We start from the raw sequence: 26686 nt of genomic DNA on the forward strand, positions 1-26686 counted from the left end.
CTTGGGTGCTTCAGGACACGCTGCCTCTGCACGGCTGAGCTGAGACCTCCTGCTGCGGCTGGGTACGAGGGGAACACCAGCTCCTCTCTGCCCACCCAGGGCCAGGCTGGCACACACTCAGGCATGTGGGATGCAGCCAAATTAAGGGTTAAAAGACTTTGAAATGTAGCTTCAGTGAGGGATGCACATTCCTGAAATGCCAGAAAAGCTGGAAAAGGCAGCTGACACCCCTCCCTGCAGCATGGGCCAAGCAGCCAGGCCTTAATATGGCAGAGAGATGCCTTTGCAGACCCCATGGAGCTGAAGGACAGGGGAGTCCCAGGGCAGTCCCCATGCAGGCTCCCCTGCATCCCACTGAGCTGCTGCTGGGCTGGTGTGCTCACAGGTCCCATTGCAAAGCAAAGCCAAAGTGTCACCTTCCTCCCACATTCCCCAGCCACAGCTCAGCAAAGGGGAAATCTCTGAGCCATCTCAAGCTGCTTTCAACATATGCCAACAAAACAGCCCCTTCAGCAGGACACCTGTGCCACTCCACAAAACCCATCACATACCTCTGCCATGGTGATACTGGCATAGAACAGCAAATATGCACAGTGGTTCAAGTGCACCCCACGGTCCCAAGGGATCCCTGCGTCAAAGGGGTATCAGTGTTGCAACATGAGCACGGTCTGGCTTCCACTTCATAAGCAAAGCCCAAAATACTTTCCTCTTTGACGTGCGTTGACGTCAGTCAACAGCATCTCCTTGCCCGGCTCCCTGGGTATGGGCTCTTGCTGGGAACATGGTATTTTCCAAAGACAAATGTCACATTGTAAAATGTGCTGATAAGCAGCCCTCACTAAAAACAACTTTAAAGACAATCACCTGATGAAAACACTGATGTTCTGAGGTCTTCTGCAGGGACAGCACAACTACAGACCCTTCCTGCTCCTTGTTTTCCACCAGCAATAAATGCCAAAGCAGGCAGCAAAATAAAGGCATTTTTCCCTTCTTTCCTCCCCACCATCCACAAATGTCTCCTGTGAACATTTGGACATTCCAGTACAAATGCAGCTCCTTCCAAGCTTTCATTTCAGAGCAAGGAAGACAAGATGACAAATGCAATTTAAATATATGGCAATTAATTTAAAGTGTATGTTCATCCTACTTGGTCATGCTCGGCTTAGAGATGAGTTACTGCAATGCCTGACATGTGATTTAGAGAAAGTAATCCTGTAAGTCAAACATAAAGAATTACACCTTTTAGAAAAAGGAAAGTAAGTTTTTCATTCAAACAGCAATTAATTTATGCCTGCCTTCCAGTTGCAAAGTATTTATTCAAATGCAGCTCCACAATTTAAAGAGCACGATATCCCCTGCAGGCTCTTCCTCTACTATCTCTGTTCACCGAGTCATACTTGTTTGCGGGAGTGGATGGGGGAAAAACACAACAGAGTCTGCTACAAGACAGGACTACAGTACAAGAGAAGAGGTTTCATTGCACAGGACTGAATAACCGAGCTTGAGAGAGTGGGATTTCCAGGACCCCCAATCCCCTGAAGCTACTCTGCATTTCAAGACATGACTTACTACAGGCCATATCGGCTGGTGACACCGAGTTCTCACCACATGAGAGACAAAGAGATATGAAAAAGGGGAGATAGGAAAGAAAAGTTTCTCCTCCACAGTCCTGGAAGGAATCCAAGTCTCATCTCCAGCTGATTTTCATGGCTAAGTAAAGGTGGGCACAGTGGTGACGCCCAGATTTTACCCTCTGGCTTCTGGCTTAGTGTGACAACCTTAGAGTCACATCACTGGTACAAACGGCAGAAACCAAAAGGCTGGAAGAGCTGTTCCAAACCGCACATCCCGCCCTGCAGTCAGATTGTGACTCCTGGACGAGTCTCTCTGAAGAGAGACAGTCCAGAGATAACCTGCTCCATCATACCAACTGTCCCAGCCCAGCCACAGGCTGGGTGTGGGCTGCAGGTCCACCCCAGCTGTCCTCTTCCATATGGGCTGCATGGTCCCACCATCCCTTGACCATATGGAGACATCTGTTATTTGGGCATGCAGGTGGCAGGAGAGAATTGGGGTGTGTGGCTTTCAGGTGCTTTCCTGACTTGCAACATGCCCTTGACTGCTTGCTTGCCTTGAGTCCTTGCAGTCATTGCAGAGCTTGCAATGCCGCAGTCAATTTACATCACCAGCAGCTGTGAGCAAGCTTCTTCAAAAGAAAGCAAGAAGATCCAACACTCTTCGCAGTGAGAAACATTCTCACCTAAATCAAAAGGAGACATTTTCTGCTGGATTTCCAAGTATCAGCCACCGTGCAGCCTGGTCTCACTGCCATGAGAGCCCCCCGAGATCCTGCTGTATTGGTGCCCTGCCAAAGGGAAGTGCTGCCTCTTCCCAACCACCTTACACAATGTGATATAGCCGGTAAGCGTGCTGCAGATGTTAATTTGTTTTATGAAACGTGGAGTCTCAGATAATCACCCAGTTCTGGAAGATGTAACTTTAAGAACAGCAAAATCTGTAATATTCATAGCAAAGCAATGGGAATTTGAAGTGTGAAGGGACAGCCTGAGGTCTCCCTCCATTCTCACATCAGCTGAGTAAAGTTCAAGACAAATAGATTATAGAAAAATTGGCTAAACTTGAGACCAAGCAGCAGGCTTCATATAGGAAGACTCATGATCTTCATTTCTGAAATACTCTGGAAACAACTATGGCAACTCAATAATCGACTGAATTTGCCTACTATCCTTTCGTTACAGCTTACATTTGCTACAAAGCTGTGTTTTATGTGCTTGAAAAGTTATACAGCCTCTCTCTTTGGGGACTCCATTGTATCAGATACTTTGCAGCACCGCCAGAAATAACCAAACCCTTCATGAACTAAAGGGTTATTACTGGCATGGAATTTCCTTTGTTCCAATTACAGAATCTCATTTTTCTCTCTTGCTTCCAATTGTGCTTTCATTGTTTATGATCTGTATGATTAAAACAAGCCACCGTACATTGGCAACAGCAGGGAAATCTGAGACTTCTGGCTTGAAGAGGAGAATCTGGCAAGGTGCTAAAAATATATTAATTTGGAATTAGTATAAAGAGAACAAGAGTTATGCAGGTAATTTAGATTCATGTACAAGTTTGTCTTGAGAAATTTGGAAATGGCAGTATCTAACAGTAATACTTAATGTGCTTACAGGTTTTGCAGTGGGCAAACATTGCTGTCATTCTATTCAGAACAGCTTCAAAGGAATATACCTGTGTAAGCAGATTGTTAAACTCTAAGAATCTAGATTTTAATAGGCTTTTAGTATTAAACATGGCAAAACCCTGATACTATATATAAGGCTCAAATCAGATTCAGATGGCTAACTCCCATAGAAACTGAGATGAGTTCAGTATCTCAACAGCCACTTGACTTAAGCTGAAATCTTTAAATGAGCTAATTATTTGGTCAGGACTTCAGTGATAAGAATCACCCTCTGGTTCTTCTCTGCATTGGACAGAGATAAGGATAAGAGAGGCTGGACAACATCTTCTTACCACCCAACACCACCAGTATGAGGGCAGGTGGGAGGACTGGGCACTAAAACAAACAGAGGCAAGGAAGGGCATGATGGCAAGCCTCACTTAGGCAGGTTTAAGCTGTTGCACACCCACCCTTTATCCATGTCCAACCCTCTGCTATCTCAGGGAAGTGCCTGCCAATTAACTGAGCCCAGGAAAGCTGCAAAGAGGTGCACAGGGATGCACAGAGACAGAGGAGATCCTGCAGGTCTGGTCTGCAGCTACCATGAACACTCAAGCACCGTGACCCCTCACAAGCTCTTCTCAAGTGGTGCAGTGTGCCATGTGTGGCTTTTGCTGTTAATCTTTGTGGTGTCACACGAAAGCACAATATGTTTTTGTACACTTGGAAAAGTGTGAAAAGCAGTAATTAGTTGCCTTTTTCTTTTTTCTTCCTTCTTCTGTTTATGTTCTTCAACCACATAGCAACAGCACAGTAAAAGACACAGACACAGTGCATGACCAGAAAAATCAGCCTTCCTTGTATGGTTGCCACTGCTTGTAAGCTGTTATTTCAAGGCACCATGTCCTAAATCTACATAAGGGATGGCAATCAAACTCTCAACACACAGGTCAAACCTCAGGAAGGAGGATGAATTCTTGCCATTAGATGGTCCAGCCTGGAGAAGTAAATGACATGGATAAAGGATCACAAAGTAAGACCCACTAAAAGCAAATTAGGGATGAATCATATTAAAAATACTAGAATATACAAAGCGAGATGAGCAATGCTGATCCATCAGCAGAACACGTTGCATGTCATCCCCACCACAAGCCAAGGTGTAGAAGGTCCTTGGTCAAGTGGATCCTCGGAGCTCTTAATTTCAGGGAGGGTTGCAAAGGGCTGCACCAGGCAAGGAGTGCACTCGCTACATGCATAACCCTGCTCTATTGGTGGGAAATCTCGGAGCCAAGGATGAAATAACAACAAGTAGAGTCGGACCTCGATCACCATTACAAACAAAGGAGAATCTGCACAGGACTGCACTGAAACGGTTCCTTGTATCAGAAGAAAAGCACAACAGAATACTCCAGCCAGCTGCACTGGATCAGAGTCCCAGATGAACATGCCACATTCAATGAGGGCAGAGGGAGTTAAGGGCAAGAAGGAAACAGAGGACGGTTCAAGGCTTAAACTGGGAAATGAGACCCAGTGGAACGGCATTGAGCACGTCTTGTCCATGAGGAGGAGGGACACACTCTCTGCTGATAACAAAGCACTGGGATAAACAGGACAGAGTAAATACTGATTCAGAAAAACCACAAGAGGAGGAGCAGACGGTGCAGTGTTTGTGTCAAATAGCAGGATACACACTGTCAGCATTATCTAGTACTTGAGTGCATTGGCAAGGGGTTGTGAAGTCACTGTTTCAGGCTTGATTTAACATGTTACAGGAAAATGACTTAGAATAACTAGCAAATTTTGTCATGAGAGAGAAGTCAGGAAATGGATAAACCAGTAGAGCTCCTCTCTAACTCCATTAGCACTCGGGTACTGCATTAAAGATGTGAGAGGTAAATAGCCACAGCCCCACAGGAAAGCTCAGACAGGCCCGTATGGATGCTCATATCGAGCTCACTGATGCACAGCAATGCCCAAGCATCTTTATCCATCAGCTGTGCAGCACCAGACATGGAAACGTGGAAACACCATCCCTCTCCCCTGGTTTCCACCTGATGCTGCAAAGCTTTCAGCAGCTTTGGCAGATGCTAATCTATCCCTAGGGTGGGCACCTCATATTGCTATAGGAATCTTAAGATGCCTCCCCCAAGCCCCAGCTGCTACTCCACAGGGATGGAGTAGTGGGTGGTCTTAGATCTTCCTGTGGATGTCCCAGAAATCCAAAGGGGTCTCAGGTTGCATGTGGTGCCCATGTTCAGGCAACTCAATTCTGCCCCAAGGTGAAATGTATCCAGCTACAGCAACCACACACAGCAGGTTAAGAGCAAGGCATAAGTGTCTCCTCCTGTCCAGGCTGCTGAACTTTCAGTCAGGAAGATCTGATTTGCAAAAGCCAATATCCAAAAAAACAAGAGGGAAACATCAAGACATGAAGTATAATTTACATGCACAAAACCTAGAAAATCAGACCCTTCCTTCTGGTAGCCATTACGTACATGGGACAACTACCAAGTCAGCATCCTGAAAGTAATATTAGATATTCAAAAAGTTTCTTGCAAAAACTGGCAAGTTGGAGTTTGATAACCAACAAATGCACATCAGTCCAGCAAGAGAATTGCTGTAGTACATAATGCACATTCCCAAAGTAGCTTGCAAAAGAGCTCCTACCCAGTGAACAGCTGCTTGGCTCCCTCTTGGAGAAAACACTGAAGAAAGAAACTGGTGGTTTGGGGTACTTGAGCACCATTACCTTCAATGCTCCTGGTTTTTTTTAACTACATGTTTGCTTCTATTTGAAACGTTCTGCAAATGGGTGCTGGGAGAGGAGCACCCTGAATCATTACCTTAGCTCAGCTTTATTTAGCTGAGTTTCCCCTGTAGTTTCATCGGCAGGAAAACCACCAGGTATGAGACGTTTCTGCAGCCTACAGAGAGGAGAGGGTTGCCCTGGGAAGCGTTACGGTTGCAGATGATAAAAATACAAGGTGGGGAGGCAGCTGATGCATTTAAGGGGCAACAGCTATTTCTATTTTGTGCATCTATTTGCCTCCTGAACACCCTGCCACTGCAAAGGTGTTGAAATCTCCTCTGCTGTCGTGGTTTTGTTAGTGAGGGGGAGCCTAAGGTGGTAGCTTCTGTAGGAAACTGCTAGAAGTTGCTCCCCTTTGTTCAGTGGACTCGGCCAGGCCTAGGGCGGACCCGCTGCTGGCCAAGGCCGAGCCGATTCGTAGCAGAATGTTCTGTGATAACACCTCTGTGATAACATATTTAAGAAGGGGAAAACAGGAAAAAAAAAAAGAGAAGAGAAGATGTAAAGAAGCTGAGCGGGGGCAGAGGTGCAGAGGGGGAGGCGCAGGCCTCATGGGCCTTGCAGGCCTCACCCTCTGGCCTCTCGCCAGGCGGCCGACTGGGCCCAACTCGGTCCGGCCTGGCTGCAAGAAGTGGAAAGGAGATGAGAAGTGAATAAGATGTAAAGAAAGATCCTGAGAGACATCTACAAGCCTGTTGTGAGGAACGGCTGCAGATGCCAAGGTCAGTTCAGAAGGAGGGGGAGGAGTAATGCGGCTCCTGGCCAAGATTCCCCTGCAGCCTGTGGTGACGACCATGGTGGAGCAGGTTGTCCCCCTGCAGCCCATGGAGGTCCACGGAGGAGCAGAGATCCACTTGGAGCCTGTGAAGGACCCCACACTGGGGGAGGTGGATGCCTGAAGGCGGCTGTGGCCCATGGAGGGCCTGCTGGGGCAGCCGTTCTGGAGGGACTGCACCCCGTGGAAGAGATGACCCACGCCGGAGCAGTTCCACGAAGGACTGTGGCCTGTGGGAGAGACCCCACGCTGGAGCAGGGGAGGAATGTGAGGAGTTCTTCCCCCGACCATGAAGCAGCGGCGTGAAACAACTTATGATGAACTGACTGCAACCCCCATTCCACCTTCCCCCCTGTGCCGCTCAGGGGGGAAGGTAGTAGAGATAATGTTAAGCTTGGGAAGAGGGAGGGGTGGAGGGAGGTTATCTTGTTCTCTGTCTCATTATCCTGCTGTTTGTAGTAATAAATGAATAGTTTTCCCCAAGTCGAGTCTGTTTTGCCCGTGACGGTAACTTTAATGATTTCTCCCTGTCCTTATCTCAAACCTCAAGCCGTTTTTCCTTATATTTTCTCTCCCTGTTCTCTCAGAGGGTGGGGGGAGTGAGAGAGAGACTGCGTAGTCTGGTCCTGGTCAGGGCTGAACTATGACATCTGCGCAAGCCACCACGCACACAGCTTTCCTGCCTAGTCAGCAAGAGTTTCCCCCTCCAGGACACTGCTGATGTCCCTGAGAGAGGATGGGGGATTTCACTCTCTGCACCCCTCTCTGCTCACAGCAAAAGAAAACCTCCAATATCGGCCTGCAAGGGAGCTCTTACTGATATTTCATAGGAGCTGGCAGAGGCGGTGACATCTGTGTGACTGATCAGCGGGGACAAGGATAAGAGAGCGGGAATGCACATTCTCTTCAAGCACAACAGAGAATTCAATCCTTGACTTAACAGCCAGGAAGCCAAGGGCTGAAATCATGATGCTTTCGTGTACATACACTTTATCTTCTCCCTGCCTTGCCACATCTGCACACCGTGGCACCCACACGACCTGCCATATTGTGCCACCAACGCAGCAGCTTTGCGGCAGGGGACCAAGGGTGACATCTCTGCCTCTGACAGTCCACCTGCATTCTCAGCAGAAAGCTAAAGAATCTAAAGCTCTGCTTAATCTGCAGATGCCTCTGCACCTAATTTGCAGGAGGATCTGGACCCAGCACCTTTCCATTGCTGCCATATCACCCAGCCCTGGCATCAACAGGGTCTGGACCAGGGCCACTGGCCATGGCCCTGGTGAACCACTGTAAGGTAAGACCTCACCCTAGGTCCTCCCCTGCAAAGCTGCAGTGTTTATAGCGCTGTTTTAAGAAGCGGCAATTAACAGTCAGTGAGACAATATTGAAATAATATTTTTTTCCAATTGTACTTCTCACTTAGGCATGGAAACTGAAGATTTTCCAGAAATAGGTACAGACAGAGGACACATTTTTCCTTAGGCCAAGTAAGCACATTTGATTAAGCATGTGATCTTAGAGGCTTGAGCAATTTTTTTCAAAATATAGTTTGATGCTATTTTGGTCCCTTTAGTGTTACAGGTCAGTATTGCAAATACAGGCTAATTACCACCTGAGGTTACTGATCAAGAAGTCATAATTAATATCTTCACCACTTCTTGATTTTATTTCTGTTTCTCCCCTTATGCAAGCTACTTAATAGGAAAGGATGCTTTGCAAAGCAGAGTGATTAGAGGAGATTTATGTATAATTTCCAAGTTCTATTTCCACACTCTTTAACATTCCTGAGGGGCATTTTTTGCAAGAAAAAAAAAAATCTCCATTTCTATTAACATTTCCTTTCCCTTTATGCTATTAATCCTGTACTTGCCTGTCTTCATTAACCTCATAGTCACCACCATGACATCCTCAGAACAAGTGAGTGTGGCAGGGAAAAGCAGCCAGGGGACGAGCCACACACTTACAGAGCTCGACTCTGGTGTGAACGGCTCCATCCAGAGAGGAAAGCCAGGGCTCAGTTACAGGAAGACCATCAGACAGCAGCAGTGGCACCACCAAAGATCAGTGGTCCTGACCTCCTACAGCACAGAGCCACAGCCAAGGAGAAATCCAACAAGGTGGTCTTCCTTGTTGCTCCTTCAATGGGGTAGGGGATGCCAGCCATGCTGTCCTGCTGTCACTCGGTGCGTGGTGGCAATACCCCCCACTGCTGCTCTGGAGAAGCTACCCCTGGCATCGTGGCGCACCCTCCCACGGGAGCACAGCTGCGCTGAGCTGCCTGCTCCTGCTCTCCACTCTTGGTTCGCCGCTACCAACCCACCCTGACCAAAACCAGTCATGGCTGCAGGGTTTTCACAGCAGAATGCAGAAAACTCAGTGGAGGGCAGCACACAACCACTTCTCCTCTCTGTGCAGACTTTGTGGTGGACACTGGTTCTGCAAATATTTCTTAAAGGAATGAGCAGTGTCCCAGCCACAGACCACTCCTGCGTGTGGTTAGCAAAAGATAAGCAGTGTTGGGGAGAGGAAAGGGAAGGGAGATGTGATTCACCTCTCCACGACTTCTTGTCCGTTCCAGCAAAGAGTGTCGTTCTGAACAGCAGAGCTGTGGTTGCATATGTACTCTGGCAAGCTGCTGTAAAAACTGCTGTGGGACTTCAGCTTCACAATGAGTTCCCTGGAAGAAAGAGGAGAAAAAAATGGTGCTCAGTTAAAAGAGGAAAAGATTATGAGGTTGGTGCATTTTAACCAGTGAAGATAGTCACACAAACACAATCAGAAACCAGCTGGGTGCGAACAAAGCATAAAGCATGGGATTTATTTCTGACCTCAAGTAGCATTTTGTATCATTCCCTGATTTTATTCAGTCAAGGGCTGAATTCATGCTTCTTCGGGCAAAATTGCTGGTAATGAAAGGGATGCTGGGGCAGCAGGACCTCAGCCCACCCATGCAGCACACCAAAGCCTGTAAAGATTGGTAATGATGGGCTGCGCTGTCGAAAATACGATTCCTCCATTCCTCTTCATTTCTCTTTGCTTGGGGATTTCGAGTGGTTCCCTCTCCAGACGACGTCCCTGACTGCCAGCTGGGGGCAGGCGAAACACAGAGAAGAGGCTCCAGCGCCAGCGAAGGCAGCCTGCACTGGGCTGCTCTGCTTTTTTGCTAATGAGGAGCCTGTTCCTGCTCCGGTCAGACAGACACAGCGCATGCAGGCAGAGGCCACCCAGGTCCTACCCTGGCTCACCACAACGCAGTCTGCCAGGGTATCGCAAGCACCAACCCGTCCATCACTGCCCTTGTGTTTCGGCTGCAATGGAGCTAATTTTGTTCTTAGTAGCTGCTGTGTTTTGGATTTAGTATGGGATTTGGTATGTGAAGAATGTTGATAATACACTTATCTTATTAGTTGTTGCTAAAGAGATCAAGGACTTTTTCCAGCTTCCTAGGTTTCGCTGATGTGCTGGTAGAAGAAGCCGGGAAGGGTATAGCCAGTACAGTTGACCCAAACTGGCCCAATGAAATATTCCATACCATAAATGTCATGCTGAGTATATAAGTGGAGGCTGGTCGGTGGGCAGCTCTCTCTTGCTTTTTCTCTCGCTACTCAGGATGGTTCCGGGATTGCTTTTGATTTTGTCCGTTTGGGACAGGCTATATTGCTCATCAGGTGGCGAGAAATTGCGCATCATTCATTTTGTGTATTTTGTTATCTCTATATATTTTTTTATTATCATCTTCCTTTGCTATCCTAGTAAACTGTCTTCATCTCAATCCACAAGTTTTCCTTTCTTCCTGTTTCTCTCTCCCATTCCACTGGGGAGGGGAAGTGAGCAGCTGCATGGCACTCAGTCACTGACTAGGGTTAAATCATGACATCATGCCAGTAAACCTTTGCCTGAGGAGTCAAAGCCCATCCCAAAGGGTGGGAGCTCAGCCCACAACCCCCCTGCACAAACTGGAAGGGTGCTTCAGACACTCACCTCCTGCATGAACCGCCTCTTACGGCCATCTTCTGCACTGGGCTTACGGTGGGGCAAGAGGTGCAGCCAACACCATTTTGAAAGCCAAAACGAGGCAAGACCTGGGTCTTCAGCTACCCCAAACTCCGAACAGGACAAGCCTTACGCTACCTGTCTCACCCAGCTCCTTACATCCTAGGCACTGCCTTGCTCCCCGTCCCACAGACCCTGGCAGTGCTGGGGAGAAGAGATGGAAGAAAACTTTCCTGGGGAGCAGAGCTCCCCGCCAAGTAGAGGGGGAAGGGAAGGGAGAAACTCCTCTGTATCTGCAGGATGCACAGCTCATGTAATTAATTCATGGCAGCAGATTTCACTAGACCTCACAGTTGCCAAAGGACATCTCTGTCAGAGTCTGGGCTGTGTAACCCTCTGACGTGTTGAGACAATGGAGGAATGCAAGCCCTGGTGCTATATGTCACGGGAACCATATCAAGAATGTGGCCCTGTTACTCTTTAAAGAGAAATCCATCCAACTTAGTCTATCCCCAGCCCCAAAAATTGCCAAGCTTGCCTGTTTCTCTTCCGCGGGGATTTTTCTGGTATTCAAGACAGCAGTAAAAGCACCACATGGGTCTGGGTATGCTTTCAGATCCAGAGGGGAGATGTTTCTCCCTGACACACCAGCGTGAGCCCACTGAATTACAGCTTCTGTTTACAGAGGGAGGGAAGCACAGGGTGCAGTGCCAGCAGCGGAGGCATCTGCTTCATTTTGAAAATATTCAGTAAAAGGCTGTTAATGTTCCTGAACTACCACAAAAGACTGCATAAAAAAAAAAAGTGGTATGACTTCCCCTTACCTACACACAGTGTTATATGCAATGTTTCAGGCTAGAGAGACCATTTCCACCTATAACTACACCTGTGAGTATTTCTAGTACTATAGCAGTGCCCAAGAAACCCAGACAATGCATTTGGTGTATGAACCTGGGTGCCTGGTGCATTGCAAAAAAAGCAAAACAAAGATTAAAGCAGGAGGCAGTTTCACAGGTTAAAAAAAAAAAAAAAAAACAAAAACAAAAAACCACCACCCCACACAGATGCACTAGGTCAGAAAACACATGTAAACACCTTGCTGCACTTCAGAGCCAGCAACAGAGCAGCTCTGATGTTCAGAGTCAAAACCAGTTGCAGATTTACAGGTAAGGGAAATAAGGAGCTCTTTAACCCACTTCCATGGGGTCATGCCATATGGCGACTGCTCCTGCAGCCCAACCCGTGGGCACTATGCTAAGACCAAGCGTTCTCACCTCCTCCTGCTCGACAAAGTTTCTTCTTGCTCGATGTGAGTCACCTTCATGACTTTCTTGTCAACAAAAAGGTCTTCAGGGTAATTAGCGGATCGATACTGCCTCTGCTGAGCATGGCCACATAACCGGCTGATCTGGAAAACAAAAACACAGGGCATGAGGAAACACTGGGACCAGAAACAGTGCAGGAAAATAGCTGAGATGCACACTGGCCCCTGCACAGGAGCTGATCGGTCATCTTGTCATGCTGATCTCTCCCAGAGCTCACGCAAGCGCCTGAAAGCAAACTTCTACCCTAAGGATACAACCCCGCTCTTGTACAAACACCCCATGTGGGAGGGAAGGCAGGAAACTTTAAGCAAGACTTTTGGGCATCGAAGTGCCTCATGATTGTCAAAACCCCTGAGCTGCATGCATGATCAGCAGAGCTCCCTGTGCTGAGTTAAACTCATGCTGGTAGAAAGGGGCTCGAGACATTCCTCACTCCTTCCATGCTGAAAGCTGCGGCATCTCAGGATGCTACGCTCCACTGCTCTAGCCGGGCTTTTAGGTAACACTTCCCCTCCAAAGGTAAATCCTGAGCTGCCAGTTCTGCATCTCGAGGCAGCTCAGCATCCTCATGGTCTGCGCTGCAGGTGCCCAGGGATGAGCATCATACACATCATTGCTAATTAAAAATCAAGAAAGCATCAGGGCTACAGCCGAGTCATACCATAGAAGGCCTGGATTAACAGGGCTCTGTTAATGACACAAATTAGCTCATTAGCACACAGATGATTCGGTAACCGGCTGCAGTGGCAAGGGAAAATCCAAAATGCCTCATTAAAGCTCTCCAACACAGTCAATGTCCAGAGACTCGGCCAGCAGCGCTGCAGCCCCTGCTGCAATCCATGTGGCAGACAGATTTGAAGCCATCTCCTTCTCTCGGAGACCACCAAGGGACAACTGTTCCCCCAAGGCACTGGTGCCGCTGGGAAACTGCCCTTCTGAACCATCCTATGCTATTCTGCAGGACTTGTTCACACTGGGTTGTGAAAGGGGCTCAGCCAGTTGCCAGGACCATGAAGGCATCGCAGCTAATACCAACCGCTCTCTCCTTGAGCCTCATCCCACCGCCTGCATCCAGCCTCAGGACCAGCCACATACCCATAAAATGCCCATTCCTCGCAGCACCTCATTTATCTTCACACCACACGAACCAAGACAGTCAGCTAAACTCCAAGGTAGCCACACACCAGGGGCTAAATGCACACCTGCCGCCCAAAGCTACAAGTATCTGATGTGCAAAGAGAATATATTAATTCTGTTCTATTACATCCTGCATTTGGATGGGCAAATAAATTAGTAATGTCACCTCTTTCATTATCAAGAGCAGCACAGTTTGTTTCCTCAGGCTGCCATACAATGAAGAGTAAAAGAGAAACCTCCTGGGAGCCGGGCACTGCCATTTCTGGTTCACAGTGCGGTGGGAAGAGATGCTGCCACTGGTCCCTTTTGCACCTGCGGTTGCCTCTGCCAAAGCGGTTCCTGCCGCAGCTGCCGGAGGAACAGTTTCTGCAGCATCTTACTTGGGTTTTTTCCCCACTGCCCGCCCTTGGCTGTGTTTCCTCCCTGCCTTGCCAAACCCTAGTCTTACAGAACAATGTATCAGCCCCTACTGCCCTCCCTAAATCATGTGGCAGGCTTAAAAAACAGGAGGAAGTAAGGAAAACAAACACCCTGCTTTGGGCTGTTTTCTTTGCCATTCAGGTTTGCCTTTAGCACCCATTGCTCTCCCATAAAATTCTCAGGTGATCCCCTAATACAGGAAGCCAAGGACTAGAAGGAACCCATGGGGCAGCACGAGACCTGGACAAGGACATTTGGGACACCCAAGACCCCAGTGCTGCAGAATGGGTCTGCTCGTCCCGTGTTCTCTCTGTGCTGGGTGGTGTCCCCATCCCTGCAACAGGCAGACCGGCAGGAGAACACGAGGATGCATGAGGGTTTGCAGACCTCACCCCGCAAAGGCGCCCTTCCGAGTCCGCAGGGAGGCCAGAGATGAGACCTGCCACAAAACCACCCCAGGGAAAAACAGGACGGAGGGCACAGAACAAGCAACACCACAGAAGCAGCATCGCTGCACCCATGCTCTGCACGAGCACGTAAAGTGGAGGAGAGAAGCAGAAAAGGGTCAGATATTTTAAGCTGCTGCTTGTGATCGCTCCCTTTGATTCTCCCCAGCTCTGTGAAAAGCCCCCCCCCCCTTTTCCAAAGCCTGCCTTTCAGCTGGTGAAGCCTATTGAACCTCGAGAGAAGAGCAAGTCCAGGGTCAAGGCTTTTTTCCCCAAGGATGCTGAGAAACACTGAATGCAAGGGGAGGGCCCGAGCGACAGCGCGAACAATGGCACTTCAAACAGCAAAGCAGCCGGGTGGACTGGGGCTGCCTCATCTCCCGCTCGGTACCGAAGGTATCACAGCCCCTCTGCTCCCAGCTCCTGCACAGGAGCTGCAGCTCAGCCACATCCTCGCAACCCTGCTCGGCATCTGGGTACCAGACTCCTGCGAGGGATGCAACCACAAACAGAATCGTGCTAGCCCTGACATGCAACAGTAGACGAAATCTTCATGGGTAGAAGCTGGAAAGTCTGACCAGTGCATCCAAGTTTTTAGTTATTTATTTATTCAAGGACCAATTAACCTTTTCAGGGGAAAGAAAAAAAAACAAAAACAAAAAAAAAAAAAAAACCAAAAAAAAAACCAACCCACCTGCAGCCCATCTTGCAGTGTCACAGTGAAATGATTGTCACATTTTAGTAAAACAAAAACCCAGCTGACATTTGAACTTTAAATAAAGTGAAAGAATGTAGAAGTAACAGATTGCCTGCTCATTTGCAGGGGTGGCATCGCGTGTGCTTTTCGGGGGAGGGAAGAATTTCGCAAACCATCTGCTAAAGTCTGCTGGGCCACAAGTGGTCCTAGGACAACAGCTTAGAAATTCTGTTTCAATCTTCCCCCCTTTCTGAGTCCCCGCTGCAAGCTCAGGAACGTATGAGCCCAGTTTCCCAGTCTCTTCCTAAGGACTGCTATTTTAAAGCAAGCTCCAAATTTTTAAAAGTCTGGAAAAATGCCACTGTAGAGCAGTCACAGAAGGGACAACACAAGCCTCAGACTTTGGGAGGAAAAAAGCGTGATGCTTCAGCTCTCCAGGCATCGCTTGCTCTGGCAGAAGCAGCAGAGCGAGGCCAGCCGGATCCCTGGCAAGGTGGGACGCCTGCAAGAGCGAGAGCGAAAGGAAGGCGGCATATCTAATTGCATGTGCTAAACCAGTATCGAGCGACAGCGGTAATACACAGTTACCTCCCGCCACACAACTATAAATGTGAAATTCAAAGCAAATCGACAGAATGGAACCGCCGGCCCTTCTCCTCAGGCTCTGCACGCTGTCAGCGGGACCGTAAATACACGGGTCCTTATCTAAAGTACATTCAGCGCAAGAGCCGTGCAGTCTCTCATGCCACACAAACAGTCCCAGTACGGGCTGAAGCTTGAAACATAAGGCCACAAAAAAACCTGAATGAGTAAATGAAACTGCAGTGTGTTTTTCAGGCAACGGGGGTTGAGTTTTTTGTTCGTTTTAAAGAGAATCTGCCAGTCCACCAAAAAACTGCCACAAAGGGACACAAGGCAAGCAAAACCCTTCCAAAGCCCTGAACTGTTACAATCCCCCAAAGCCACTGATACTTTAACAGCTGAAGCTAAGTTTCCTTGCCCCAGCTCATTAACAAACTCGCTAATTCCCTGATTTCATTAGCCTCCTCCACGCAAGCGCGACCCAGGCCACGAGGGGAACACTTCGTCTCCTGCCAACCGCTACCCACCGCCCCATGTCTTTGTTCCAGCGGCAGGGAGAGCCCATGCCCGCCGGCCGGGCAGAGCTCCTCGGGGACCCCACGGCTTCCCGGGGCCTGCCGGCTGCCCTCGTGCTGGACGGGGAAGCAGCTGGCTCCCAATGCCCCTGGGAGCCACATGCCATGTAATGGCTCTGCTTTAGAGGGAACATTGATTTGAGAGGAGCAGAGGGACAAAGCTAATGGAGTAGCACTATCAGCTCGCTTTAACGCTTCCCCATTAATTTAGGGTAAGAGGTGCCAGAGGACTGCAGGGAACCTGTTAGTGGCTGCATGGAAATGACGCACCATGAGCAGCCAGGGACCAGATCCACCACCACGGCTGCTTCCAGCCAGTTCCACTGCGAGGATGTGGAGCGCAAGGCTGGTCTGCATGGCTGCCTCCAAGCCAACGGAAACTTGGACCACTGGGACAAGATTAAATTATGTCAAAAAATGGGTGGTGACCACAGTACCAGGTTCTGCGTGCAACGCATCACAACCTCAGCGCAGCCGACGGAGAGCGAATCCCCCATGGGTACCCCCAGCCTGGCCACAGCAGTATGACAGCATTCACAGCGCTAGGGCCACTAACTGAACCCGCTCCACCGCCCAGGCTCGAGGCGAGGCGGCCGCATGGGGCAAAAACCTCTCCCCTTGCACATCAGCAAGCAAATCCAGGGGGGGAAAGATTGGAAAGCAGCACAACTGCGATCCTCACCACCAATCTGAGTACCGCTTGTAAAAGTAGAAGTGTTTTAGAGGTAATTTTCTACAAGATTTTTTAAAAAGCTAATCAGCTTCCCCATGGAAGAGAAGAGAGTGCATTAGACACTGTTGAATACCTGCTGCTGCCGCTTCTCATTCAGCCCATGAGCTTCCACTCCGCTCCAAAGGAGAGCTTGCTATATTTGACCTTTACTTAAACTTTACACGGAGTTTCCATTAGTCTTCTCTGTGAACTCTTCTGCTTATAGATTCATTCTCCAGGAAGACACAGTATTTTTTTTCCTCAAGGGGATGGCCTCATTTTTGAAGATTTCCTCCCGCAATCTTCTCTGCTCTCTGGAGTTCACGTATGTCATTTTATACCTATCCCTGAGTTTCCTTTGGGAAAAGCTGCACATTAAACTGAAAAGCGATTAACTATTATAATTGATTCAAACACAACCTCTGAAAGGGTGATTCGCTACGGTATGCGCAGAAGATACAACCACAGACCTCAACCGAATGAGTTACCTTCGGAGGAAACAACTGGTGCCCACTAAACCCTGCACATCATTCAACGATGGAAGCCAGTTTGACTGGTAAGGCTGAACGTCTCAGTAACGCAGCTGCCTGCATTGGTGCTGCTTCCCCAATTCTTTTTCACAACCCACTCTGCTAAACATCACACGTATTATTAGCATTATAAACGGGGCACAAATGTGTTCTTTATCTTCAAAGTCACCATAAAAGCGAACCTGAAGTCTATTACTCAAGCGCTGCTGTAGAAATCTGCTTAATTAAATTCTAAAGGGCTTAAACCAAAAATATACATGGAGATGATGTGGGACAGAACATAAACTTTTTAATAGTAGTAACCAAACACATTTACCATTTCTACAGGTGTAATAAAAATGCTAATATATGGTAATGTTTAGTCTGTGGTTAATGCTTTGTCTTGTTAATTTCCCCAGGGCTTTTATTACTGATTTAAATCTGCCACGCTACCCCCGTGATTGCATCGCCTTCCACAAACTGCACGCCACGCTCTCAAACGAATGCTGATTAACAGAAGTGAAGAAACACTTAGCTAGGACAAACACTCTTATTATATGCTTGTAATCATTATATACATTTTGTCAGGAAGATGAGAAAGAGACAATTCCCCGCTCCCTCACTCTTCTCACAGCAGAAAATACAATTATGGGCATAAAAATGAATTTACAAGTCTTTATTTTAGGAAACACATCATTATTAACTAAGTAATGATTGTTCTTCTGGTTCCAGGCACTCAAGCAGAAGGAACAAACCGAGTATGATAACAAAGATGTCTTCTATGCACATTTCACTAAAACTCCTCATTAACGGAGTACTAAAGGTTATTAATCAGCTCTATAGCATTACGATTTCCATTATTCAGACATCACCTTGCAAGGATTACATAAGAGACAGCATCCTAACTCACTCTCGCGGAGCAGCAGGAATCGCGGGAAGTGACCTACTCTCCGTGCCGAGAAGAGCAGCATTAAATAATGCATTACCTTTAAATAATGCAATGCTATAATGTGTAAAATGCACACAAACACTAATGCTTAGAATAACAGAGTGCCTGTCACACCAGTGCCCACGGTGACGCCCAACACATGCTGCAAACACACGCTACAAATGGCCAGGGACTCCTGCAGCTACCAGGCCAGTTTACACTGAAGACCGTCACCACCTGGTTTGAAGACCAATTGTTCAAACTCCTGCAGACCAAGGAGGCACTTTTAGATGGAAATTTAACTTCATTTTTATATCCATCCTTGATGTAGAGCATCACAAAACACTCTGAAGGAACTCGGCGTCCCAGCAGGAACACGGGACCCAGGAAAGACCAATGGTGCTCCTCCCTGGAGCAAAGACAGCCCTGACCACTGACTCAGAGAAAAATAAGAGAGGGTTCAAGACTTGATGGAAGAGGAGACAACGGGATGGTTACCCCACAGACTCTGAATGCTGTCGAAGGCACCCAGCATACCCTGGTGCAACCCGAGGACTAACTGGGGAGGTGCTGGTTTGTCAGGACAAAGAGCAGGCTGTGGCCCCACGCAGCTATATGTATTGTTGTGACAGAGGTGAGACAAGAGCTGGCAGGTCTGACGCATCGCATGGTTACATGGCCACCCTATCCTAGAGCCTGCACAAGGGCCTGGGTGCAGCAGCTCAGAAGAACAGTGTGGAGCGCAAGAGTTTCAACCCTCAGTGCTAATTGCTGAAGCTGGATGATCACCATCTGCACTTACCCCTGCTGTGTCAGGGTTCAAATAACTTACATCAGTTGGAGACTACCACTTCGTTTCCATCACTGGTCCCATTATGACATGTCACCCTGTCCCCAGGAGGACTCGATGCCCCGTGTCCCATGCATGTGTCACAGCATTTGAGGCACCTCCACGCCATGTTCCACCACATCTCGACCCCTGCGCTGACCCAGCTTCTCCCAGTGCCGGATGCCCTTTCCCTCAAAGGAACCGTGACCTCAGCCTGAGTCGAATCCTTTCAAACCTACATAAAGTAATGCAAACAAGATGTTTCTTCTTCACATGCGGTGTTTAATCCACCGGAGAAAGCTGCTTTGTGTTTAAGCAAAAGGCTGTTTATTGTTATTTATAGGTAGAGAGGAAGTTGGACTAAATGATCACAGTTGTTCCTTCTGCTTTTATAATCCATGACATGTAATTAAAGCGCAATTTTTCAAGTCAGTGTTTCCCTCCAGTGTTTTATTAATTCTGTTTTATTAACACAAAATTTGGTATTTCAGTTCTGATGGTCGGACCTCGGCAACAAACCACAGGGCAGGTAGCTGGTGCCCCAGCCCAGCCAGCTGACTGGGAGAGTCAAGGAAAAAGCATTTGCTGCATTTTCAGCACACACTTATGCAGTTTTCCCAAGTGACATTCCCTAGAACAGGGCCCCATAGCACCCTAGTGCACCCATTACGGTTTTAAATTAGATCTGTGCAATATGACGTTTCTTAGACACCCAAACTAAGGCTTTATTCTTGGAAAGAGAAGTCAGCCTTGCCTGAAAGGTGGTAACACAGCAAAAAGGGAGATATGGGAGCAAAATCCAGAGAAAAACAGGAGTGTGTTAGACTGACCAATGCCATGATCAGGAGCAAAACGTGACAGCATCCAGAGCCTGGCCTCTGGTGAAGCCCCAAGCCCCTGACGTGCTGCGTGGCTGATGCGGGGGCACGGCAGAGGCTGGCAGCATGGCTGATCCTCAACCTCTGCTCCCCAAGGAGCACCTTGGGGACTCAGATTCCCTGGGGAGCCTGAAAGCGTTCCAAACTCAAACAGTTGATTTCAAAATTAGCACTGAAACAACTAACTGGCTAGAAAATTTGGACCTGAGGTAACCAAGCTGATTTTTGCTAAGGATGGTAAATACATTGCAATGACACAACTGTGCATTGCGCACACTGTAATACTTGCACAACGGCTACTGCAGGCCCCTGGAAGACCCTCCTGTTGCAGGCAATTAAATCTACTCCATCCCAACAGACTGAGAAGCAAAGCAAGGAATTGGCTTGAGGGATTAGCCGTTTCTATCTAGAACTTTAAAAAAAAATTGCTTTCTACACCTCCAAGTGTTGCAGGGTGCCAGTAACTGAACAATTACCCCTTTGAGAGCACCAAGCTCCACAGAGGCTGCAAGCTCCGGCTCTCTTGGAGGAGTCAGTGGTGACAAGGCCGGGACTGCTCCGTCCCACCAGCAGCCGGGAACAGCAGAGCCCAGGGCAGCCTCGCCGCCCGCAGAGGTACCCTCCGCTGCCGGGGCGAGGAGAAACAGCACAGGGCAAAGCACGGCAGCACGACAACTCCAGGCAAGCACTGTGCGCTTGTTATTTTCCTTCCCCAAGTTAATTGGTTTCCTTCGCAGATTTCTCTGTGTTTTAATATCGCACCGTGTTTGTGCCTACGGCGCTACAGAAAGGAACAATCTGAAAGAAATAAAATCCTAGCAGCTTAATTCAGAGAGGAAAAACAGATACCTGCCGTCAGGCTGGAACATAAGTCAGCAAGCCGGAGACAGGGCTTATAATAGGTTATTTAACAGCAGCCGTGTCAGCTGGGTTGCAAATGTGGTCAATACCTACTGGTCCAACTTCCCCCCTGCAGCCCCAAGCAGAGATTCAATTATTCTTTGAGAAATACATCGTTAAATAATTAAAAAGTTACTGCATTACTTTTTTCCTTTTTTTTAAAACCAGACTGATTCAATTTTGGAAGTATAAGGCCATTATAATGTGTCAGCTAGCAATTAGCTACTGTACACTGTTTATTCTTGAATATAATCTTTGAGTAGAAGGGCAATATTCTTAGAAACGCAGCATTAACTTGCTCCTCAATGACTTTAATATGGCTCTTTTCAAATTACTGCTCATAAAATCTCAGGGAAGAAAAATCTACTGATGATATCCCATCTTCTTAATTAGTTTTCTCTCTCTCTCTCAGCAATCCAATAGCAAGTGTAATATTTATATAAAACAGAGCACACAAGGTTTATCGCGAACTCTGCTTTAACTGGTGTTATCAAAACAAGCAGGTAAAAAGCAATGCCCGTTTCCCAATCCGTGCAGACCGCACTCACAGGTACACACAGCTTTTCAAATTTATACTCTAATAAACATTTGTATCGAAACCATCCCAAAGGTTTTTATGCCATCAACAGTATTTTTCACTATAAAATGCCCTCTCTCCCTTCCTGTGCTGAATGGAAAATCCTTCTGACCCCAAAGGGTTTGGTATCCGTCATGCCTCCCCACTCACCCACCCCGTAACAAGGGACTGGTACCCTATGTATTTTAACCTCCCCATAAGAATATCACCCCCCCCAGCAACCACCTTTTGCTCCCTGCATCCACCTTTCTCTTTCCAAAGACCAGTTTCCACTAAAACAACAAGACTGGAGGCACCGAAGCTGACCAAATCATTTCAGTGGTTTTTAAGCTGCTGAATATCTTCAGCAGAATAATTACAATCATTTGTTTTCCAGCTGAGCCTGGAGCAACCCCACGGCACATTACCCAGCTTCTGGCGAGGGGTGCACGGGGCTCTCCCCATGGCAATATCGTGGATCTCCCCAGGCAAAGCCTAAAACAGAAGTGTAATAATTGTTATTAACGGAAAGTGGTAAAAATATCTCAGTACAGTAGAGATTAGCTGCTGGTAAAATTAATCCATTCAAGGCCAAAAAAGAGCTCACGAAGGCTCTGTGTTCTTTTTTCATCCTTTTTTTTCCCTTAATCTGTTGATTTTTCTTAGTTTTGAAGCTATCAGATCCATATTAATTTTTTTCTCTGATAGTCAGTCCTAGCCTAATCCAATTAAGGTCAGCACCAAGATAATTTACCCAAAACATGGCAGACAAGGTAAAAAGACTCTATCAGATTTTTGCTCCTGATAAAGGCACTACATTTTTCCCAAAGACAAATCAGGTTTACTGAAAATGTAAATCATTATTTTCTATAAATATACAAATACCTGTGGGGCTTTTTCGAGACTTTGTTGTAACACATCTTGTTTTCATACGTTCTGCGGTTAGTACAATTGAATTACAGAATGACTTACAGCATTAGATTAGCTCCTGCTTGATTGAGAGTATCTTTATAATGGAAATTGGTGTGCACTTTAAACCTCATTACAATGCTATATTATATGTCTGATTAATATATTAAAGTGACTCATTCAACAATAGGCTGTTTGCAGATAGAAATGAAATGAATTCAACTTTATCACAACACCTTTATTAACGTCATCAAACTGAGGGCTAAAATTTGATTATGAGAAGCGGATTCCAATAAATTGATATGCAACAATTCCAAAATGAGGGAAGGAAGCATTAGATTAACCAAAAAGACCCACCCTAAATACATTTAATACATTCATGTGTATCTTCTTTACTTTCTACTCACCTTGCAAGTTGTGAACTGGGCATTTCTACAACTCATTGAAAAGAAAAATCTTGCACCAAAATCTTCAAGTAGAAAGTGCTACTGCAGTGCCTTCTGGCTCCTAACCAGCAATAGGAATTGCAGGAAGCAAGGCTCTCAGATGTCCTGGGCATTTTTCAGCATCTGCTGGGCAAACCCTTTTGGGCTCATCTGCTCCGAGCTACTGGTGCCATTTTGCTGGTCAGAGCCATCCCAGCATCACCTCATGCAGTTGCTTCTGTCCTCAGGCAGCCCCTGCTCCCTGTTTTTGGGGCTGTCCTTCGGGGAGGAGACAGAGGAAGGATAACTTAAACACCAGCACAGGCAGTTAAGGTACCTACAGAAATACCTGCTCTCTGGTGCTTTGGAGAGCAGCAGCAGGAAGTTTATTTGTACAGTGGTACAGATTAATACGTGCAATCCAAGAGTCAACAAGCTTTAGAAAGACAACTCAGAGCACATCAGTCACCCCCAAATTATCCTCACTAACCCTCCCCAGGTCAGTGCCTAAGATCATCATCTCTACCACTGCTGATAGCGTGGAAGAGAATTAGGTGTGAAAATTGATTGGCTTAGAAAGATCCACCTGCATAAAGAATTGCTAAATTCCTCAACTGCTGGTGTGCTGGGTTGGTTTTTTTTTTTTTTCCTTTTTAAACAGAAATAACTCTGCCAAAGTAGCTGTAGGCTATCGGCACAGCTTTCTGCAGCCAGTTTGCTCTTGCTCAAACGAAGCTTTGAAAGAATAATGCAGTTAGCAGCCAACTTCACCCTCCGAGACCAGGCTCCGTGCCCTCGGGAGTTTATTAGTGGGGGAACACAACAAGTAAGGATGGAAAAGGCCATCGGTTCATTTTGCAGTAACCTGGAGAGGTCGAGAGGACTGCTCGAGAGCTCTGCCAGCGCTGCAGCAGACAGCTGAAAAATCTGCCTCAATTGTTTGTTGTAATTTGGTTTTTTTCAGCTAAATGTATTTGTAGATGGCATCTTTCATGCCTGGTACCTCAAAGCCACTTTACATTAAGATGTAAAAATGGTGCAATTCACAGCACTATAAGCAGGCAGAGAATTCAAAATGAAGCAAAAAGCCTCATTGCAACCCAGTCCCTCATCTTCTTCAGCACAAAACAAAATGCCGCTGCTCCACCCAAGCAGCTCTGGGCACTATTTCTGCTTTGCAGAGGGTCGCTTTTAAGTTTCTGGTTTGTTCTTGGCTCATTCATCAGCATTGCTAATGGCAGAGTTAGTTCTAGTTTTAAGGCAGCAACACTCACGGGGGTTACTGTCACTGGAAGTAAACTCAGCACGGTTAAGATGAAGGATGCCCGGCAAATGACCCCAGATGGAGGTCTTAGTGGAAACTGCAGTCACGGATAATGAGGCCAAAAGAGGGTTTAGCGTAAAAAGCATAAAGAGATGGATATTGGTGAGCATGAGTCTGGTGTTGCAAAGCTGCAGGTCTTAGCAAGGATAAAAATCTTCGGGAAAGGAAATGGGCCAGAATACATTTTGCTAATAAGGCAGCCATGTTAATAGAGGTTGCAGTAATCTGGATAGCAAGCCAGGGAGCCATGTCCACTGGGGAATTTTATCTCTCTGATAAAACAAAGATGTGTGGCCAGTTTTGAGAGAGAGTCCCAGAGGCAGCTCCATGATTCGCCAGTAAGTGCTGAGGGCAACGGCCTATCTGGAGGGATGGTCTGGACTGAGCTAAGTAAGAAGAAAGGCAGTTCATGCCATGAACATAATTTCTTTGCAGGCTCATCTGAAGCCAGGCAGGTCAGCCCAGACCCAAAAGGCTCCCGGTTCTGCCACGCACCAGCTTGTAGCATCCTTTAGGCAAACTAAATCTGGATCTCAGTAAGGACCCTGACCATAAGCCTGGTTTAACTCTGAAGGAGGTTGAGCTGTAAAGCTCCTGCAAATACACCCCCAGCGAAGGGGCTGTGCCCCAGCCTTCCCTGTTCAGAGGGGCAGCTCCTTCCCAGCCAGCAGAAGCCTCAAGACACCCAAGAGGGAACTTTCTGACACTGTGATCTTTGGTTCAGCCTGAAACTCAGTTTTTTCCACTTTAATCCAATCTACTTCAAGACCTCACATTATGTCCTTTACCATTACAGTTTATTACAAAATTAGACCGTTTGAAATTTCAAAGCCTAAAGCCCAGTGCGCAAGGAACAGACATCCCCATACATCCCCTCCTCCAACGTGCACAGTCTGCTTTGGAAGACACGATCACCACCAGCTCTCCTCTTCTCCTACATCCCAAAACATCCCACATCCAGCTGCAATGCGAGCCAGGAAAAAAGAAGAGAGATGAGAAAAAAACCCAGAAGATTCTCTGAGCAGCAAAGAAAGCTGTATAATATCGCAAAGCTGTGTACCATCATTTCCCACTGTTCAGACCGTACCTTGCTCCACCGTCTCTGCTAACTCTTTGTACCAGCGTCAGGGCATCTCAGAACCAAATATCTTTTTAAATGCTTGGAAGCCAGCTGCACAACAACAAATCAGCTCCTCCACTAAAACGAGGAAAACAAGCCAAGCCATAGGACATGCAAGCAGGCACACAGAACTAGTAATTAATCTGCACAAGATTTCTAGGTTTGTTCTGACTTCATCTCAGAAAAGATGCAAGACATCCCACCGCGTGCAACCTGCGTGTGGCCAGCACATGATTGTAAGTGAGATCAAGCCAGGCTCAGTGGGTGCCACATGGTATTCCCGCCCATAAAATGCAGCAATCTTAAAAAGCTCTTTTTATGCCACAGACTAGCAGGGATGAAGTTGCCACCAGCTGAGTGATCTGCCTCTGACTGAAGTCAACAGATTCGTGTGAGCTTCAGTGCAAAGTTGGGTTGGGCATCAAAGGCGCTGTCAAAGGATGCTCCCCATGCTGCCATGTGTGTGTGCAGGGAGGAGGGGGCACTGTTAGCAGACTACCTTCTACTTTTAATTTTAAAAAAAGCAAATTTCACTGAAATGGCACAGCATACCAGAGGCTAGAACACATCCGGTTAAAAGGACAGAGAGAGAAAAAAAAGGAGAGGGCAATATAAGTCTACAAATAGAAGCAAAATCAAGTGCTATTTCAAATTCAACCTGTGTTGATAATCAATGCTACCTCCCCCGGCTTTGTATGGGCAGGTTTGAGCATCCCTAGCCACAACCACTGCTTCCACCTAGCAGCTCTGCACAGTCCCACGTGCTTCCCTGCACAGCCCTGCACGCTCACCCCGCTTCAGCCGGGCCCAATTCTGGGACAAATTTCCCCAAAGCCTCACCAAGCCATCACAGCAAGCAGGAGGGGAGACCAGCATGCCACTTGGCCCACGTTAGACCACAGCAGAAAAAGGCCAAGGCTGACCAACAACCACGAAAGCATGCTCCCCATGTCCTCTAAAGGCAAAGCTCTTATTAGCAGTGAAATAATTAAGCATTGATGCTGACAACCTCCCTCCCCAGGCCAAACATGAGGCAAATCTTTCACTAGGCTGAGAATAACTTCTGAGCCTCACTCCCTTAGAGAGGCAAGTGACAGTCAAGAGCATCCATGCCAAAGTCACTTCCAAAACTGAGATGCAGACCCTTAATTTGTTACTATGTATTTGAACATTAAACCAAAGATTTAAGACCAGTAGCAGGGTGCCAAAGCTACTGGATCAAAATAGTTGGTGCTGGGTTGTAAAACTGCAGGCATAAATAATTTTTCCCTTTTTCTTTCAGCGCCAGCCAAGCCACCAACAACGTGAGGGTTTCTAGATCAAAATCAACGCCTCACAATTCAGCGCCTATGCTTCCCCAACTATCAGAAAATCTTTAATATCTTAAACCTCTCCAGATAACTAATCGTAATAGTCCCAGGATATGTTCACAGGAACGGGAACGTTGCTAACACCATCCTCAGTGATCAGGTTTCTTTTCATCCCGCAGGAGGAACAGCTGCTTGCTTTAACACACCTTATCAGGCACGTTACACTGCTTATCACAAACCGGTTAACAAAAGTACACGATCGACACACCTTGGGATAGCTACAAGTGGGTTTGAGCTTACTGAAAACCAAAACCTCACACATATTTCCAGCTTTAAGTGA

General features: G+C 47.2%; 1 protein-coding gene across 1 annotated transcript in view; it reads right to left on the reverse strand.

Annotated features, from left to right (window-relative positions):
* The window catches only part of GPC3 (glypican 3), a 149915-nt gene that overhangs the window by 48624 nt on the left and 74605 nt on the right, over window positions 1–26686 (reverse strand). Inside the window, exons 4-5 of the mRNA XM_086756401.1 lie at window positions 12039–12172; window positions 9323–9448 (exon numbers count right to left, since the gene is read on the reverse strand). Coding sequence (XP_086612527.1) covers window positions 9323–9448; window positions 12039–12172 — 260 coding nt within the window. The remainder of the gene's footprint in view (window positions 1–9322; window positions 9449–12038; window positions 12173–26686) is intronic.

Source organism: Chlamydotis macqueenii, chromosome 11 (genome assembly GCF_036417535.1).
Source record: "Chlamydotis macqueenii isolate bChlMac1 chromosome 11, bChlMac1.mat, whole genome shotgun sequence".
NCBI lineage: Eukaryota > Metazoa > Chordata > Aves > Otidiformes > Otididae > Chlamydotis > Chlamydotis macqueenii.